General features: G+C 45.5%; 1 protein-coding gene across 6 annotated transcripts in view; it reads left to right on the top strand.

Annotated features, from left to right (window-relative positions):
- The first annotated feature begins 447 nt into the window (after positions 1 to 447).
- The window catches only part of LOC141108202 (protein CutA homolog), a 52,104-nt gene continuing 32,288 nt past the window's right edge, over positions 448 to 20,263 (top strand). Inside the window, exons 1-2 of one of the 6 annotated variants that reach the window (XM_073599559.1) lie at positions 448 to 1,052; positions 13,543 to 13,691. In XM_073599559.1, the coding sequence (XP_073455660.1) occupies positions 990 to 1,052; positions 13,543 to 13,691 (212 nt within the window). In that variant the 5' untranslated portion in view covers positions 448 to 989. The remainder of the gene's footprint in view (positions 1,053 to 13,542; positions 13,692 to 20,263) is intronic. The other 5 variants (XM_073599561.1, XM_073599558.1, XM_073599557.1 and 2 more) reach the window with 5 other exon arrangements.

Below are 20,263 nucleotides of genomic sequence, written 5' to 3'. Positions count from 1 at the left end.
AAAGGCAGTCTGTATGAGGCATAAAATACACACACTGTGCCAGGCTCCAACTGCTCTGCCATCCTGAATGGCTTCTTTATACACCAGCCACACGTTCCAAGGAGATTACCAGTTATAAGAATTACCAGTCATAGGATCACGCTCTCCAACTAGCAGAAAAAGCAGGAAGGCAGCATGAACTGAACTTTACTCTATTTCCACACATACAATTTGTTGAGTAGAAGAGAATTACAAAAAGGAACCCTATAGAGTTCAACATACAAAGAGATTAGATACACACATAGATGTGAAAGAATCCAGCCCATGCCCTCTCTCTCTATATATATTTTTTTCCTATCCAGCTGATTCTTTTAATCTAGAAACTGAGCACCATCATCCAAGACTCCAAGATTTCAGCGAGCTTCTGTTTAACCCTTTCACAAACAGATCCAAAGGCCACAATGTGAATTAATAGGTGTCAAAGGATAGTGGCTATGCATTTAGAAGAAGTGACTGGTGAAGTAAGAACCTTGAAGAGGAACTCCAGCTATTTTGTATTTAAATGTGAATACATTTGGTAATCATGGTGAACATGGTCAGGTTTCCATCGATGTATCTCTGTTGGAGAGATTATGTTCACTTCCTGTCCTAGTGACCACATAGGAAATGAGGGGAAAAAACAAAAAGATAACTGAAAGCAGGAAACATCTGTCAGAGTTTCTAATCCTTCCCCATTCCATCCAAAACTAAAAGCACGTTTTGGCTGGTGTTCCACTTTAAGTAGCTGAGAGAAGGAAAGGGAAAAAAGAAATGGGGGATGGAATAAGAGAGAGACAGATCTAGAGATAGAGAAGAGAAACGGAGAGAGAGAGAGAGAGGGGAGGACTCACATATTTCACAGGCACAGACCCAGCTTATGCTCAGGCTGGCACACAGGACTCACCTCCCTCCTCCCCTTTCCCACCACCATCCTAGGTCATGAAGGAACTCGTGGCAGGAGACGGTAAAGAATGATGGGGTGCTGGTCACCTCCCCAGAACTGGCATCGCCCAGGCTGGATGATTGTACTACTGGTGAGTGATTTTATTCATGTCTCTTAAGTGTAGATTGCTGTACATGTATGGACAAGATTGAAACTGAAAATGTGGCATTAAAGTGATATAGTTGATTGAACAGATTTAAAATGCCAACTTTTCAGACTTATCCAGTTCCTTTTCCAGGCACGGTACCTCCACGCTGTCTGTATTATATAAATCATTAATGTGGAGATGATGATGAAGAAATTCCATTTGACAGGTGGCTGGGGGCATCTAGTGTCCTAATGCAACCCTGCAGTGGGCTCTTAGTTGGATAGTGGCAGGGACACAGAATCCAATGGGTTACCTTCACCCAATTATGGCGCAGCGTGTTACAGGATATTAACCTTCAGTACAGACTACAATTATTACACACTGGGTTAGTACATTCTCCGCATATTTTCATGAGTTATTTTCATGAGTTCATACAGAGTTACGAAGTAGGATGGAAAGTTTCGATAACATTTTTGGAAGCGGGATATTTGGGGCTTCTGCTGATTCAGCTGTTACTATTCAGAAAGGATGATGCCACAGGATTGGAAGGCAGTGAAAGACATGCTTCCTGTAGAAACATAGTTTTACCATGCAAAAGGTGGCAGGTTCATAGGTGATTCTGCACCTTGCATTTGTAATAAGGCTCCATGCACACTAGCTTATCTTTTTTTTTTTTTTTTTTTTTTTTTAAGAGGAACACACTAGCTTATCTTTAAGCTCCTAGCCTGAGCGTTTTTTTTCCCCCTAGAAGCAAATAGTGTTATCCTCAGAGGCATAGCTTGAAGCTTGTGGGCCCTGATGCAAAAGTTGACCTGCCCCCCCCCCCCCCCACTACTTCCAACGTGCGTGCAGATACATCCACCATACGCCAAGATACTCAAAGTGGCTTAAGAGTTTTGAGTTACCAGAGTTCCTCTATACATCAGAGGACAGGGATTACTACTGGAGAAGCAGAGGACAGGGATTGCCGCTGGAGAAGCAGAGGATAGGGCTTACCGCTGGAGAAGCAGAGGACAGGGATTACCGCTGGAGAAGCAGAGGACAGGGACCCCTGGTAGGTCACTTGGCAGAGCTCCTTTCCCATCCCAGCACTGTATACAGCTCCCCCCCCCACACACTACACAGGGCTGAAATCACATTCCTTTACACACAGTCTGTCAGTCTTCACAGGGTGTATCTGGCTTTTATGTTGCTCTTCTGATCTGTAAAATTCTCTGGTCGGAACGGCAGTGTAGTTGCAGTAGGCAGATGCACCCTGTGCAGATCATGGCTAACTGGCTGTGTTGTAAAGGAATGTGATTTCAGCCCTAAGGAGGAGGAACAGTATAGAGTGCTGTAATGGGAAAGGAGCTTAGCAGCCGGGCATAGCATGCAGGGTGGAGGGGGTAGTCAGGGGGCTTTGGGGGGGGGCAACTTAGATCTTAGATCTGGGAGGGCAAAGCCATGTGACACAAAATCTGGAGCCTGCAGCCCTTCAGGAGGAGGTGTTAAGGGATTTGCTTTAGCAATTTCTGAAGGTTTCTCTGTCAGTGTTGGGAAGGACACCTCCCGGAGGTGTGTGTCTTTTTCCCAGTTGTCAGGGAAGTAGGGTAAGTAGACATCCCCGGGTGGGGGGGTACAGAGAATCCCAGCTGGTGACTAGGAGACACTGAGCAGTGTCATACCTCACCAGTAGGGATGAGCCGAACACCCCCCGTTTCGGTTCGCACCAGAACCTGTGAACGGACCGAAAATTTGCGCAAAACTTTAGAACCCCATTGAAGTCTATGGGACTCGAATGTTTAAAATCAAAAGTGCTAAATTTAAAGGCTAATTTGCATGGTATTGTCCTAAAAAGGGTTTGGGGACCCGCGTCCTGCCCCAGGGGACATTTATCAATGCAAAAAAAAGTTTTAAAAACGCCTGTTTTTTCGGGAGCAGTGATTTTAATGATGATTAAAGTGAAAAAAAAAAAGTGAAATATTCCTTTAAATATCGTACTTGGGGGTGTCTATAGTATGCCTGTAAAGTGGCGCGTGTTTCCCGTGCTTAGAACAGTCCCTGCACAAAAAGTCATTTAAAACTGTTTGCGGCTTTAATGTCGGGTCCATATTGTCGGCAATATGGATGAAAATCAGTGAGACAAACAGCATGGGTACTCCCCACCCCCCAGTCCATTACCAGGCCCTCTGGGTCTTGTATGGATATTAAGGGGAACCCCGCACCCAAATTAAAAAAAGGAAAGGTGTGGGGCCCCCAGGCCCTATATACTCTGAACAGCATTACAGGCGGTGCAAACAAGACAGGGACTGTAGGTTTGTTGTTAAGTAGAATCTGTTTGTAATTTTGAACTGGTACATTTTTAAAGTGTAGCTCCAGCAAAAAAATCTATTTTTAAGCTTTTTGGAAAACATAGGGAAGGGTTATCACCCCTGTGACATTTGTTTTGCTGTCTGTGCACCTCTTCAGAAGATTTCACCTCATTTCTGTCCCAATGACAAATGTTTTTTGACAATTTGGGGTTTTTAGTGAAACAAGGATTGGTGATAAAGCATCAGTGGAGAGGAGACACGTTTTTCCCATATTAACTCTTACAGGAGAGAATTTCCCTTCCTAGGAGTACATTTCATCTCACTTCCTGTTGTCTCCTTCCGTTTGCAAGTAGGAGTCGTTTGTAAATTGGATGTTTGAAAGTAGGGGCCTGCCCTATATACTCTGCAGAAATTTCGGCCTTAGGTGTTGGTGTTGCCACAACACTGTAAACCCTCACAGTTACTCTTGGTGGGCGCAGGAACGGGCTCTGCTGTGAAATATTAGATCAAGAATTGTAATTACATGCCCCTGTTGAACAGGGTCAGAAAAATTGGGCCTTTGGTGGTGGTGGTGTTGCCACAACACTGTAAGTCCTCACAGTTACTCTTGGTGGGAGCTGGAACAGGCCCTGCTGTGAAACATTAGATCAAGAATTGTAATTACATGCACCTGTTGAACAGGGGCAGAAAAATTGGGCCTTTGGTGGTGGTGGTGCTGGTGCCACAACACTAAGTCCTCACAGTTACTCTTGGTGGGCGCAGAAACGGGCCCTGCTGTGAAATATTAGATCAAGAATTGTAATTTCATGTCCTTGTTGAACAGGGGCAGAAAAATTGGGCCTTAGGCACTGGTGCCACAACACTGCAACCCCTCACAGATACTCTAGTTGGAGCGCAGGAATAAGCCCTCCTGCAAAATATTCCATCAAAAATTTTAATTACACCCCCCTGTTAAACCGGGGCTGAAAAATTGGGCCTTAGGCACTGGTGCTGGTGCCACAACACTGCAACCCCTCACAGATACTCTAGTTGGAGCGCAGGAACGAGCCCTGCTGCAAAGTATTGCATCAAAAATTGTAATTACACGCCCCTGTTAAACAGGGGCTGAAAAATTGGGCCTTAGGCACAGGTGCTGGTGCAACAACACTGCAACCCCTCACAGATACTCTAGTTGGAGCGCAGGGATGAGCCCTGCTGCAAAGTATTGCATCAAAAATTGTAATTACACGCCCCTGTTAGCCACTGGTGGCGGCGCCTTGAACCAAAAATATTCTTTCAAGCTATCAGCATGATCATTGAGGAGGATAGTCACTCAGCATAACAGGATAGTCTTGAAGGGATCTGACATTTCAAAAAAAATTATTCGGTTACATCAACATCAGGTGCTTGGTAGCTGGTGGTGATCCAAGACTGATTGATTTTTATGAAGGTCAGTCGATCGACCGAGTCGGTGGACAGGCACACACTGTGATCGGTTACAAAGCCTCCAGCAGCACTGAATGTGCGTTCCAAAAGAATGCAGGACAGGCCAGTAGCTCAATTGCATACTGTGCAAGCTCTGGCCAGTGATCCATCCTCAAGACCCAGTAACCCAGAGGATTTTCGGTGGCAAAGATGTCCAAGTCAGATCTTGCCCCTAGGTATTCCTGCACCACGTAAAACAGACGCTGGCGATGGTTGCTGGAACCAATCATACCTTGGGGCTGCAAACTAAAAAATTGCCTGAACGCATCGGTGAGACGGCCACCTTCTCCACCGCCCCTTCTTTGACTGACCGAAGCCTCAGCAACACGTTGTCCAGGAACAGGAGATTGTAATCTCGCAGTCTCTGGGAATGCGTTGCACAGACCTTTCTGCAAGGCCTCCCGAAGATGTTTCATCCTCTGCTCCCTCTGCGATGGCAAGATAAGATCCGCAACCTTACCCTTGTAACGTGGATCAAGGAGGGTTGCCAGCCAGTATTGATCCCTCTCCTTGATACCACAAATACAAGGATCCTTCCACAGGCTTTGCAGGATCAGGGAGGCCATGCAGCGTATGTTTGCTGAGGCATTCGGTCCGGAGTCCTCTGGGTCACTAAGGACGACATGATCCGCAGCAAACTCCTCCCAGCCACGTACAAGTCTATGGGTTTCTTGGGACTGTAAATGATCCCTTAAAGACTGTTGCTGATGCTGAGTGCCAGGCTCCACCTCCATGCTGACACAATCCTCCTCTTCCTCCTCCTCGTCCTCTTCCTGTGTGATCGGCGGGCATGCAGGAACACTGTCTGGATAAAGGGGGCCTTGAGAGCTAAGGAAGTCATCCTCTTCCTGCCTCTGTTCTGCCTCAAGTGCCCTGTCCATTATTCCACGCAGCGTGTGCTCCATCAGGTGGACAAGGGGGACAGTGTCACTGATGCATGCACTGTCACTGCTCACCATCCTAGTGGCCTCCTCAAATGGTGACAGGACAGTGCATGCATCCCTGATCATGGCCCACTGGCGTGGGGAAAAACAATAAGCTCCCCTGACTCTGTACTAGTGCCATAGTCTCACAGGTACTCATTGATGGCCCTCTGCTGCATGTGCAGCCGCTGCAGCATGGCCAACGTTGAGTTCCACCTGGTGGGCATGTCACAGATTAGGCGGTTCTTGGGCAGGTTAAATTCCTTTTGGAGGTCAGCCAGCCGAGCACTGGCATTATATGGCCTGCGGAAATGCACACAGACTTTCCTGGCCTGCCTCAGGACATCCTGTAAGCCCGGGTACCTGCCCAAGAACCGCTGCACCACCAAGTTAAGGACGTGAGCCAAACAGGGCACATGAGTCAGTTGTCCCTGTCGGAGGGCAGAGAGGAGGTTGGTGCTATTGTTGCAAACCACCATACCTGCCTTAAGCTGGCGTGGCGTCAACCACCTCTGAACCTGCCCCTGCAGAGCTGACAGAATCTCTGCCCCAGTTTGGCTCCTGTCCCCCAAGCACACCAGCTCAAGCACCGCATGGCATCTTTTGGCCTGTGTGCTTGCGTAGCCCCTTGAACGCCTACGGAGCACCGCTGGTTCCGAAGACAAATCAGCACAGGAAGAGGCCATGGAGGAAGAAGAAGAGGAGGGGGTGGAGGAGAGAGGTGTGGCAGAATCACCACTAGTAGTATTTTGGAGGCGTGGTGGCGGAACAACCTCCAGCACTACTGCACCCTGTACTGCATCCTTCCCAGCTGCCAGAAGAGTCACCCAGTGCGCGGTGAAAGATAGGTAACGTCCCTGTCCATGCCTGCTGGACTATGAGTCAGCGGTAATATGCACCTTACTGCTGACCGCCCTGTCCAGCGAGGCCAAGACATTGCCTTTCACATACCGGTAGAGAGCCGGAATCGCCTTCCTGAGAGAAAGTGGCGTTTGGGAACCTGCCACTGAGGAACCACACATTCCACAAACTCACAGAAGGGGGCAGAGTCTACCAACTGAAAAGGCAGCAGTTGAAGTGCTAGCAATTTAGCCAAGCTAGCATTCAACCGCTGGGCATGTGGATGGCTGGGAGCAAACTTCTTTCGGTGGTGCAGCAGCTGGGGCAGGGAAATTTGCCTGGTACAATCTGATGTCAGTGTACCGATAGCAGATTGCCCCCAAGTACTTGGCTGTGACACACCTAATTCTACACCTTCATTCCTCTCAGTGCAGATCTCAGAGAGGACTGAAGGTATAGTGGGGTTTGAGATCCCAGCTGATGAGGAGCAAGGAGAGGTCCTCTTTGTTCTTTGGTGTGGGTCTTTTAGGTGCGTTTGCCAACGAACTGCATGGCAGGTCAACATATGTCTGTCAAGCATGTGGTGCCCAAGCGGGAGATGTTTTGGCCACGCGAAATACACTTGAGACATATGTTGCAAATAGCAGCGGTGGGATCTGATGCGCTCGTCTCAAAAAAGGCCCACACCAAAGAACTTTTGGAATAACGCGCAGAGACAACAGCGCCCTGCACATGCGGAGCTCTGCGGTGTGATGCAGTCAGTGTGCTGCCCTGAAGCTGGCCCCTGGAGGGCATCCTGCCTCGTTGGTGATGTGCCTCCTTCTCCTCCTCTCTCCTATCAGGCACCCACGTGGAGTCAGTGACCTCATCATCCCCTCCCTCCTCATCACTTGAGCAAAGCTGGCAGTATGCTGCAGCTGGGGGAACATGACTGCCAGATTGCTGTCCTTCTTGGGCACCCCCTCTCTCTGGGCTCACGTTACTGCCTTCCTCTAGCTGGGTACCATCATCAGAGCCTTCAAAACGCTGGGCATCCTCCTGGAGCATGTACCCAACACTGTGGTCAAACAGTTCGGGGGACTCCTCAGGAGGACATGGTGGGACTAGGGAAGGAGTGACTGATGCCATTGAGCCGAGGGAAGAGGCCTCGTTGGCAGCTGCTTTGCCAGAGAAAGTACCCTGAGCCTGGGTGAGAAAGGATGAGGAGGATAAGGACGGCTTGGTCATCCACGCTACCAAGTCTTCCGCATGTTGCAGCTCAACACGGCCAGCTGCTGAAATAAAGGACAAGCGTGTCCCATAGCCACATGCTGATGAGGATGCGCCGTCTCCACGACCAGCACTGTTGCCTCTAGACACAGAGCTTGCTTGCCCTCTTTTATTGGCTTGTGACTGTCTGCCTCTCCTTGTTGGCCTTCCAGACATACTAATGGCCTGCAGTGAGATGTAGCTGCACAAAGCTGGGATGTATGTATATATATATATATATATATATATATATATATATATATATATATATATATATATATACTGATACTGCAGCTAGCAGAATCAACTGCCTGCCTGTAGTATTATTAGTATGACAACACCAGCAATTGTCTTCAGGTAGCTTTAGGTGCACACTGTGCAGAGGACGCAGTACACTAACTGTAAATACTGTAACTGCCTGCCTGTGGTATTAATAGGATCAGAAGAACACCACCAATTTTATTCAGGTAGCTTTAGGTGCACACTGTGCAGAGGACACAGTACACTAACTGTAAATACTGTAGCTGCCTGCCTGTGGTATTAATAGGATCAGAAGAACACCACCAATTTAATTCAGGTAGCTTTAGGTGCACACTGTGCAGAGGACACAGTACACTAACAGTAAATACTGTAGCTGCCTGCCTGTGGTATTAATAGGAGCAGAACAACAGCAATTGTCTCCCAGTAGCTTTAGGTGCACACTGTGCAGAGGACGCACTACACTAACTGTAAATACTGTAGCTGCCTACCTGTGGTATTAATAGAATCAGAAGAACACCACAAATTTTCTTCAGGTAGCTTTAGGTGCACACTGTGCAGAGGACGCAGTACACTAACTGTAAATACTGTAGCTGCCTGCCTGTGGTATTAATATAGGATCAGAAGAACACCACCAATTTAATTCAGGTAGCTTTAGGTGCACACTGTGCAGAGGACACCGTACACTAACTGTAAATACTGTAGCTGCCTGCCTGTGGTATTAATATAGGATCAGAAGAACACCACCAATTTTATTCAGGTAGCTTTAGGTGCACACTGTGCAGAGGACACAGTACACTAACTGTAAATACTGTAGCTGCCTGCCTGTGGTATTAATATAGGATCAGAAGAACACCACCAATTTAATTCAGGTAGCTTTAGGTGCACACTGTGCAGAGGACACAGTACACTAACCGTAAATACTGTAGCTGCATGCCTGTGGTATTAATAGGAGCAGAACAACAGCAATTGTCTCTCGGTAGCTTTAGGTGCACACTGTGCAGAGGACGCACTACACTAACTGTAAATACTGTAGCTGCCTGCCTGTGGTATTAATAGAATCAGAAGAACACCACAAATTTTCTTCAGGTAGCTTTAGGTGCACACTGTGCTGAGGACACAGTACACTAACTGTAAATACTGTAGCTGCCTGCGGTATTAATAGGAGCAGAACAACAGCAATTTTCTTCAGGTAGCTTTAGGTGCACACTGTGCAGAGGACGCACTACACTAACTGTAAATACTGTAGCTGCCTGCCTGTGGTATTAATATAGGATCAGAAGAACACCACCAATTTAATTCAGGTAGCTTTAGGTGCACACTGTGCAGAGGACACACTACACTAACTGTAAATACTGTAGCTGCCTGCCTGTGGTATTAATAGGATCAGAAGAACACCACTAATTTTATTCAGGTAGCTTTAGGTGCACACTGTGCAGAGGACGCACTACACTAATTTGTAAATACTGCAGCTGCCTGCGATACTAATAGGATCAGAAGAACACCACCAATTTTCTTCAGGTAGCTTTAGGTGCACACTGTGCAGAGGACGCACTACACTAACTTGTAAATACTACAGCTGCCTGCGGTACTAATAGTATCAGAAGAACACCACCAATTTTCTTCAGGTAGCTTTAGGTGCACACTGTGCAGAGGACACACTATACTAACTTGTAAATACTGCAGCTGCCTGCGGTACTGTACTAATAGGATCAGAAGAACACCACAAATTTTCTTCAGGTAGCTTTAGGTGCACACTGTGCAGAGGACGCACTAGACTAACTGTAAATACTGTAGATAATAGGACTAATAGGATCAGAAGAACACCAGCAATTTTCTTCAGGTAGCTGTAAATACTGTAAAAACACCTGTCTGTCTGTCAGTAGGAAGAGAATAACAGGAACGGATCTAGCTAAACTGAATACAGTGTGTATATATATATATATATATATATATATATATACACACATATACAACACCTAGGATGTATATATATATATATATATATATACACAATACACTGTAAGTGCAGCTAACTGACTCGCCTGCCTACTCTATCTAACTTAAATCAAATGACACTGTCTCTCTGTCTATCTCTCTCTCAACGCCACAACAGACTACAGGTAGTGTCATTGTTGGGATTCAAACTGATAACCCTAGCTCTGCAAGGCAGAAGTACTAACCACTAAGCCACTGTTACGGGAAATTGAGTTAAATGGGCCTGTAGCTGCATCTGACCATTGTAAATGGGTCCTCCCTATCTCAGTTAAAAGTTGGCATGATGACTGCTTGAATACCTCACTATCATATGCATTCTGCAAATCAATTAAAATCCGGCTCTATATAAAGTACACCCGAGCCCAAAGAAGTATGACAATGGCAATGTCTGCTCAAAATGTTAGTTGCATAGTTATGTGCTCATCCTCCTATTTTAGTGCTTCCTGAATTCCTGACCTGGCGTATGCACATCAGAATTTCTGACTTATTCATTGGCTCATGTGTTCTAGGCCAGTGACTCAGAATGTTTGAAAGCAAGAGACAGCAAGACAATGGGCATTATCAGGAGGAAGTCAGCAAGAGCTCTGCGCTGTCGGTACTGTGTTAAAGAGAAGCTCCAGTCAATTTGTGTTTATTTTAATTTTTTTATTCCTAGGTCCTCTCTCCTCGGGCCGGCATTTCAACTGTGGGCACCCGGCTGTGATAGCTTGCAGCTTTACAGCCGGGTGCCCACTGTACATGCGTGAGCCGCGCTGCGCATTGTGACTGGTCCCACAGTCTTCTGGGACTTGTGACATGTCCCAGATGATTGCAGGGAGGGAGGGGGAGAGCAGAACTTCCGGTCGGATCGCCCAGGCAATCCGAACAGAAGTGAGAGTGGCTGTCAAAACCATTAACCCGCTCCCCCTCAAAAAAAAAAAATGCCATTTGGAGGAGGGGGGAAGGAGGCCTTAAAGCAGAACTTCCCCTTTTGGGTAGAGCTCCGCTTTAACTTTTAATGCAAGATGGAGTGAATTCCATCAGGCCTAATTGTTTACTCCAGAACTCTCAGTACTTTACACAAAAGTCACCAACACAAAAACAGCTTCCATTTTGCCTCAAACACGGCAGTATCTCATTATTACACTGGATGCCAGTAACGGAGTCCCCTCTTCATTATACTCTGCATTATTCACATGGAAACACAATAGATTACAGTGAATAATTTAGTGAGCTGGACACCCTCTGCATGTGACTTGTGTGAGAATGAACGTTCAAGTCTCATAATACAACAGATTTTATTTCCTATGGCAATTTTCTAACATAGGAAAGAAAGATGTTTATTTCTTCACACCAAAAATATCTTAGAAAAATGACAATTTGCCTTTGGATTTTTCTATTTAAAAGATAAATTCACCTTTCATAACATGTTGCACCCATATTCAGGGTGTAACATGTTACATGTTATGAATGGACCAGCCCACCCGCCCCGATGTGACAGCAGACCGAGAATCTTCTCCCCGTGTCTGCTGCCACAATTGCTCTGCGAATGGAAAACGACAAGGTTCGGCAGCCTTTGTGGCTGTCGGCTTGTAGTTTTCAATGAACTACCACAGTGCTGTGAGCACTGTGGTAGTCCATTGATTCTTCCTGTCAGACTGTATCTACTTTCTCGTATGAGGTATGAGCAAGCCAATACACTGACAGATCTTCAGGAAACACCCCAAAGGCAGGATAGCACCTCCAGTGGCAGGGGCAGGCTAGCAGTTCACCCTAGGGCTGAGTCCATGCCTAAAAGGGGGACAGAGAAAGGATGTTGAGCGCTAGTCACTTTTGTCTTTTTAAAGTTTTAATGCAGAACAGTTAAGGAGGTGAGGGTTAGGGGTTCCAGATACCATAGCAGATCACTTACACTCTCCAAATCCAGATCAATTTACAGCTTCACAGTGTCAGAACCTTTAATTCAACCTGGCAACACTGTAGGCATAATCTCAAATTTCAGTGCATCCTCCAAGTAAGTCACCAGGCACTTTTGAGAGACCAGTCTTCTTCCTGGCTCTCTTCAGCAGGGGGCCTCTCCTGGGTCTCCTCCTTGGCCCAGCTTCGTCCAGACCAGGCAGAATAGCTTCAGGGCCACTTCAGCACATCTTAGGCACCAAACAAGGCTATTTGGCATAACAGCAGAGCTCCATCCAACAGCACAAACCCTAGGCCTCAGCCCAGTCAAAAAGAGAGACCGCATGTCTCAAATATTTATATCCGCCCCCAGCATACACCAGTGGCATAAACCTCCTACTGGAGTGGCTGAAGAAAATATCATTATTTATAACTTAGGTTTGCGAAATCTCATACTATGACCAGTGACATGGTGACATCTACTGGAGACAGTGAGAACTCACAAGCCAAGTTAAAGCGTTACTAAACCCACAGCAAAATCAGTCTCTAAATGCAGTAAAGCATGCTTGTTATACTCACTATGGAACCTAATGGGTTAATCCTCTGCATTGTGTAAAAAGGCTGTTTGATCCCATCTCCTCTGATCTTCCCCTTCTTCCACAGTCCTCACACCATCTCCTGATAGAACAGAGCCTTGGGGGCAAGCTGCACATGCTCAGTTTGGTGTGTATTGCTAGAGAGTTTTTTTTCCTTGGGAGAGTGCATATGATCAGCACAGGGCCAATCAGCACTGTCCAGCTAGAGGGTCAGGGGTCCTGCAGCCTCACAGGACCATCAGGGGAGAATGAAAACTCCTCTTACAAGTTTATATTAGTAGTTTATATTTACTAAAACTTTTGCATTTCCATGTTCAGTGTACTGTGGGAGACCAGATATAGTGAATGCAGGCTCCTGAGTTTAGTAACACTTTAAGCTTAGGGAAAAACCAGGTGAAAAACTATACAATCAGTCCGACATAGGTGTGCGCAGCCTATTGCATTAGGGTGTGCACCCCAAAGTTCAAACACACATGAACGCCACCTGCTGTCACAGGAAGGGGGCTCTGAGGTTGGGAGACAGTTGATTGAGAGCATATTACAGTACACCCTAAATACGAGTGTAACATGTTCCTAAAGTTGAACCTAGACTTTAATATAATGGGGCATTTACACTGGCCACTGGCACCCCCAACCACCCACCTGGTGCTGCTCCTGGATAATGCAAATGCACATAAGGTGACTAGGGTGTGCCCAGGCACACCCGGCACACCCTGTGCGCACACCTATGCAGTCCGAGCTACAGCCCAGTCAAAAACTAAATTGCAATAATAGCCCCTGTTTAGGACAAGGGGGCTACACTCATAAAACTTGTATAAGAATTGTCTGAAATGTAAGCACTGTTGTGTGATCTACAGTATGTTAGCTGCCATGTTACATTACACAAGGTTCACAGTTCTTTTGTAGGGTTACTGAACAATAATTCAGCTGAGTGTGTAAAACTTTTACATTACATTGTACTATCTTCACTAATTTGGTAATCTTTGTGTTCGCTTTACAGCTAATGACTACTTCATGTTTACTGTTCCCTGTATTTAAAAGCATTTTGTGCCACATTCATGCTGCGGTCACAGGAGGATACATCTCTGGGTCTCACTCCCTGGCTTTCATCAATTGTCCAAATGACCAGGTCGCTAAAGATATTGCCAGGTAAAATAACGCAAGAATTACTACCAGACTACATCCTGTTTGGATGTCTGGACTGAGCTTGTAATGGGCCACTAGGTAGATTGATCTGTCTTCAGTTACATAAGAAGATACATAATGATATTAGAATACCATGAAAGTTATTTACACACTTTATTAAAGCGGGATTCCGGCCAGCGAAATTTTTTTTAAAGTCAGCAGCTACAAACACTGTAGCTGCTGACTTTAAATAAGTACACTTACCTGTCCTGGGTGCCCCCTCGGCTCTTGGGTCCTGGCACCGCCATCCTAACTAAGGGAAACAGGCAGTGGAGCCTTGCGGCTTCACTGCCAGTTTCCTACTGAGCACGTGCGAGCGGCGCTCTGTGAATGGCCCCGTGGTTTTCTGGGAACACACACAGTTCGCAGAAGGCAACAGGGCCGCTCACCGAGGAGCAGGACACGCTGCAAAATAGGAAGAGGCAGATTAGGAAGACTGCCTAGCAACAGGGGTTCAGTTAACTTTAAAAATTTTTTTTTTTTTAAATGTTTTTTTTTTAATTTTTTAAAGATATTTCATGCTATTTTTTAGTTTAGGGTGGCCCTCCACTTTAACTTTTGGACAGTGCTTAAAGTGACCCAGAGGGGACGCTGTGTAACTGCACTTGCTAATTCATAAACCATTGGCAGGAGCTGCGGTCACATGAAATCAACATTAAGGCAGGACTCCAACTTTAGAAGTGAGCGACACACTTGCACAGTTAACACCTTGTAATCCGTGACCATACACTGTAAACACTAAGCACTTCAGACACAACTTCTGTTAGAGAACACCCAGGGCCGTCTTCAATATTGATTGGACCCTGGGCAAACATTTTTCTTGTGCCCCACCCTTCCATGGCAGTGCGTTCTCCACCTGCTCTGAGACTGTCAGAAACCATGAATCAGACTGATATAGAAGTACAGTTAAATCTCACTTGTTTAATATTAATAAAAAATGTAAACAGAGTAAACATAGTCAAAACATAGCCAGAGTTCAGGAACCGGAACGGATAGTCAGACAAGCCAAAACGTCAGGGAGCCAGAGATGAGCGTAGTAGAACAGCAAGCAGGATCTGGAGCCAGAAGGAATGTCAGCCAAGCAAGTCTTTAACAGGAACACAGGAGAGCGTCTCTAGAGATGTGACCAAGGCGAAGGCAGAGATCATCTGGGCTGGACAGCTTAAGTAGGCAGGACTGACGAGCAGGATATCATCAACAGGTGAGTCACTGTGGAGAGATAGGAGCTGGCATTTAGCCGACAGCTGAACGGCCAGCTCAGAGAAGGAAGGGCTGAGCCCAGCCCTGACAGTACCCCCTCCTCAATGACCCCTCCCCCTCGGAGGACCACCAGGCTTGAGGTGAAAATGTCTATGGAAATCACGAAGGAGGACAGGGGCATGTATGTCAGAGGATGAGACCCAAGAGTGTTCCTCTGGACCGTACCCTTTCCAATGCACCAGGCTCTGTATGCGCCTACGGGAGTCAACAATGGACTGTATTTCATACTCCTCATCGTTCTCAACCTGTACAGGGTGAGGACAAGGCACTGAGGTGGTAAAGCGGTTGCAGACCAAAGGTAAGGAGGCATGAAATATATTTGAGTTACGCATATTTGAAGGAAGGTCTAATGCGTAAGCCACTGGGTTAATCTTGCGAAGAATACGGAAAGGCCCAATAAACCGAGGTGCGAACTTCAGAGAGGGAACACGAAGCATGGAGTTTGTACCTATCATTAGCATTTTGCAAAGCCTCCTGGACTTGTGCCCAAGTGGAACGAAGACCATGGAGATGCTCCTCTAACGCAGGAATACTCTGTGGAACAAATGAGTCAGGCAACATGGGATGTTGGAAACCATAGTTCGCCATAAACGGGGACAATCAGGAAGCAGAATTCAAGGCAATATTGTGAGCAAACTCCGCCCACGTTAAGAGGTCTGACCAGTTGTTATGATGGTCAGAAATATAGCAACGTAGGAATTGCTCCAAGGACTGATTGGCTCCTTCTGTGGCCCCATTAGACTGTGGGTGATATGCAGAGGAGAAATCAAGCTGAATTCCCAACTGTGCACAAAAGGCTCGCCAGAACCGGGAGACAAACTGACTACTCCTGTCCGAGAAAATCACCTTGGGTAGCCCATGTAAGCGAAAGATCTCCCGAGCAAAAATGGAAGCCAATTACATAGAAGTGGGCAACTTCTTAAGTGGAATACAATGAGACATTTTCGAGAACCAGTCAACCACCATAAGGATAACTATGTTGCCCTGGGATTGAAAAAAGGGTCCTAGTTAATATAGTACCTTAAACCAGGGTGATGCTGTAGGTACTTATAAAAAATGTGCCAATGTCCCTATAATTTAAATGCAGAAATTGGAAACTAAAGAAGTGGGACTTTGAGGGCACATGGGTACTCAGACTATGAAACAGTAAAAAAATAATTTTTGAATTTTATTTAGTTTTTCAAAAAGACATATTGATTTAAAAACAATACAGCATACGTGTGACAACCCTATTACATATATCAGGTGGATCCTATCCTGCATTTAACATACGAAACCCTTACTTATAGTACATATAGTCCAACATTCAGTTAAAAAAAGGAAAAAACCTTCCCTAGAGGGTGGTAATTATGAATGTGGAAGTAGAGTTAGGTTAGGTTGCAGGTATGGTGGTCCACTTTGAGTGCTCTCTATATGCTCAACATGTTTCACGTTGTAGAATGCTTCTTCAGGAGCTAGAGGTGCTTCTGTTGAATATGTATGGAGAAGAGTATCACAATAAAGGCATGTACAAAAATCAAAACATCAACACAGAGTAGACATAGATGAAATAAACAGAAATTAATAAAATTTCAGCCCTTTGTAGTGGTACATGGACAAAAACCCCCATAAAGGAAAGTGGTCTCCTGGGGACAGATGGTACAACCCGGTGGCTGGGGAAACCATTGAAGCAACACATGTGATGCCTATATATATGTGTAGGGAAAGAAAAGGTTTCCTATATAGAAAGTAGGTTGCATATTGAAAGATAAGTAGCCATTGTTATTCCCATGGAGGGCATGAAATTTAATTTTAACTAATCTCTCGTCATATTGCTATGCTTTTCAAAAGCTACACGTGGCACAACTGTAAAAAGAAATATGAGAAAAATACTCAAAAATATAAACAAATGAAAAATGTATATATACAGGTTTTGTGGTCACCACAGGTAACCCCTGCTTTGAAATATCCCCACCAATATTATTATTAACCTGGATATTCCATAAGGATATTAGAGTCAGTATAGAGTATGGTGGGGTGGGGGGGGGGGGGGGGCGAGGGAAAGGGAGGAAAATTTGGGAAAAATAGGGGGGACCAAAGTAAAAAGGTAGCTTGGTAGTGGCTTATATATATTAGATTGAATGCATTAATGTAGAGAGATTGTAAAACTGGCTTACCATCTATAGCTTATAATGAACATTTATTGTTGCAGTAATGCGGATAGTGAGATAGGTAATCAGACAATTGCAAACGGGAGTTAGCTGTATATCTGGGACATGTCAGAAGCACCCGGATGGCCCCGAGCTCCCAAGGTAGTTAACCAAAGGTGGCCTTAAAAGTAAACAATAGCTACAACGAACTATAATTCTGGTGTAAAAAAGAGAGATATAATATAAGTTTAAAGTATAGCATTATGCACAATTTGCATATCTGCATTAGTTTAAGAATATTCTGAATGGTAGCTTGGGTGCTGGGCTATATGCAGACTTACCTAGGGTAGATTAGGAGACAATGCGGGGTACAGTGGTGCCTCTGACTGGGGTGGCGTCCGTCAGCTAAGAAAAAGGACCTGGTGTGTCCTTAAATAGGATCCCCGACCGGAAGACGCCGATCCCGTGAAGTTCAGCGCCTCCCGGCCCCACCACTGGCTGCTGCGCATGCGCCTGGACTCCGCCGCAGCCACGCAACGAAGACCCGATGCAGGGACGGCGATAGACTCACCGCGCGTGCGCCAGGCCGAGCGCAGCCATACGGTGGTGCCCGGCCAATTGCTCAGCAGCAGAGGCGGGGACTAGGCAGGGAACCCGAAGGGTCCCCGTGCCCCCGTCAATCGCCGCGCATCCGGCCAGAGAGTCGAACCGCATTATAAGCTATAGATGGTAAGCCAGTTTTACAATCTCTCTACATTAATGCATTCAATCTAATATATATAAGCCACTACCAAGCTACCTTTTTACTTTGGTCCCCCCTATTTTTCCCAAATTTTCCTCCCATTCCCACTTTCCCTCCCCCCTTTCCTCCCCCCCCCCCTTCCCTTGTGTGTCCCCTATACTATATGATACTCTATACTGACTCTAATATCCTTATGGATTATCTAGGTAATAATGATATTGGTGGGGATATTTCAAAGCAGGGGTTACCTGTGGTGACCACAAAACCTGTATATATACATTTTTCATTTGTTTATATTTTTGAGTATTTTTCTCATATTTCTTTTTATAGTTGTGCCACGTGTAGCTTTTGCCAAGCATAGCAATATGACGAGAGATTAGTTAAAATTAAATTTCATGCCCTCCATGGGAATAACAATGGCTACTTATTTTTCAATATGCAACCTACTTTCTATATAGGAAACCTTTTCTTTCCCTACACATATATAGGCATCACATGTGTTGCTTCAATGGTTTCCCCAGCCACCGGGTTGTACCATCTGTCTCCGGGAGACCACTTTCCTTTATGGGGGTTTTTGTCCATGTACCAGTACAAAGGGCTGAAATTTTATTAATTTCGGTTTATTTCATTAATGTCTACTCTGTGTTGATGTTTTGATTTTTGTACATGCCTTTATTGTGATACTCTTCTCCATACATATTCAACAGAATCACCTCTAGCTCCTGAAGAAGCATTCTACAAAGTGAAACATGTTGAGCATATAGAGAGCACTCAAAGTGGACCACCATACCTGCAACCTAACCTAACTCTACTTCCACATTCATAATTACCACCCTCTAGGGAAGGTTTTTTCCTTTTTTTAACTGAATGTTGGACTATATGTACTATAAGTAAGGGTTTCGTATGTTAAATGCAGGATAGGATCCACCTGATATATGTAATAGGGTTGTCACAAGTATGCTGTATTGTTTTTAAATCAATATGTCTTTTTGAAAAACAAAATAAAATTCAAAAATTATTTTTTTACTGTTTCATAGTCTGAGTACCCATGTGCCCTCAAAGTCCCACTTCTTTAGTTTCCGATTTCTGCATTTATGTTGCCCTGGGAGTTGGCTAACTCCACAATGAAATCCATAGACAGGTGGGTCCAGGGCCTCTCTCGATTGGGTATAGGTTGTAGGAGGCCCACTGGAAGGTGTCTTGGAGTTCTATTCTGAGCACACACGGAACAGGCAGCTACGAAGGGAGTTACATCAGCACGTAGACTAGGCCACCAGAATTGTTGGGAAATGGCCCAAAAGAGTTGATTCTTCCCAGGGTGGCCAGCAGCCTTGGGAGAATGGAAATTAAAAAATCCTGGACTGCCACACTCCGAAGAAAGGCATCTTTAATTTAATCGTTAAACTCCAACATAAGTCACCTCACAGGGACAATATAGAGCAGAGTAACTAACGCATTTCACATCAATGGATGCTTACTCATAGCTCACAGCTATGAGTAAGCAGAGCACACATAGCTCACAGCTATGAGTAAGCATCCACTGATGTGAAACGTGTTAGCTACTGTGCTCTATATTGTCCCTGTGAGGTGACTTATATTGGATTTTAACGATTTACAATAAAGATGCCTTTCTTCGGAGTGCAGCAGTCCAGGATTTTTTCATTTCCATAGACTTGCGCAGAGCCTGCACCTGAATTCAGTCGCATAGGGTGGGAGCAACTGCGGGTGGGAGCAACTGCATGAAGTCCGGAGGCTTGGTGAGTGGCATTTCCTTCCAGCCTTGGGAGAATGGTAAGTCTGAAGCACGGCAGTACGGACACTCTCTGGGATAAAGTAGTGATCACAAAGTTTTTCAGGAGGAGCGTAAACCTGAGCAGCAAGAATTTTGTCACCCAAAGGAGAAGTGAGACTGGTGTGAACCGTAGCCAGAATACGATCAGGAGGAATCACAGGTACCGGAACTGACTCCATCTTGGAAGTGGAGGAAAATTGAGGCGACAAAACGTCAGCCCTTACATTCTTAGTACCGGGTAAGGATGAGACAATGTAATTAAAACTAGACAAGAAAAGAGCCCATTGCATCCTTCTGGGAGAGAGGCGTTTAGCCTCAGACAAGATTGTGATATTCTTATTGTCAGTAAGAATGAAAATCGGCACAGTGGTACCTTCACGGAGATGTCTCCATTCTTTCAGGGCTAAAATGATCGCTAACAGCTCTCTGTCACCAATCTCTTAATTGCACTCCGCAGGTGACAATCTCTTAGAAAAGTAGCCACAAGGATGCAGAACGCCCACAGAGGTAGGACGTTGAGACAGAAGGGCGCCAACTCCAGTCTCAGAAGTATCAACCTTAAGGATAAAAGGTAACATAGGATCTGGATGTGCCAACACAGGAACAGAAACAA

Source organism: Aquarana catesbeiana, linkage group LG09, assembly GCF_042186555.1.
Source record: "Aquarana catesbeiana isolate 2022-GZ linkage group LG09, ASM4218655v1, whole genome shotgun sequence".
In the NCBI taxonomy this organism is placed as follows: Eukaryota; Metazoa; Chordata; class Amphibia; order Anura; family Ranidae; genus Aquarana; species Aquarana catesbeiana.
The sequence above is the reverse complement of the archived record's forward strand: the minus strand, read 5'-3'. Positions and strand labels throughout refer to the sequence as shown.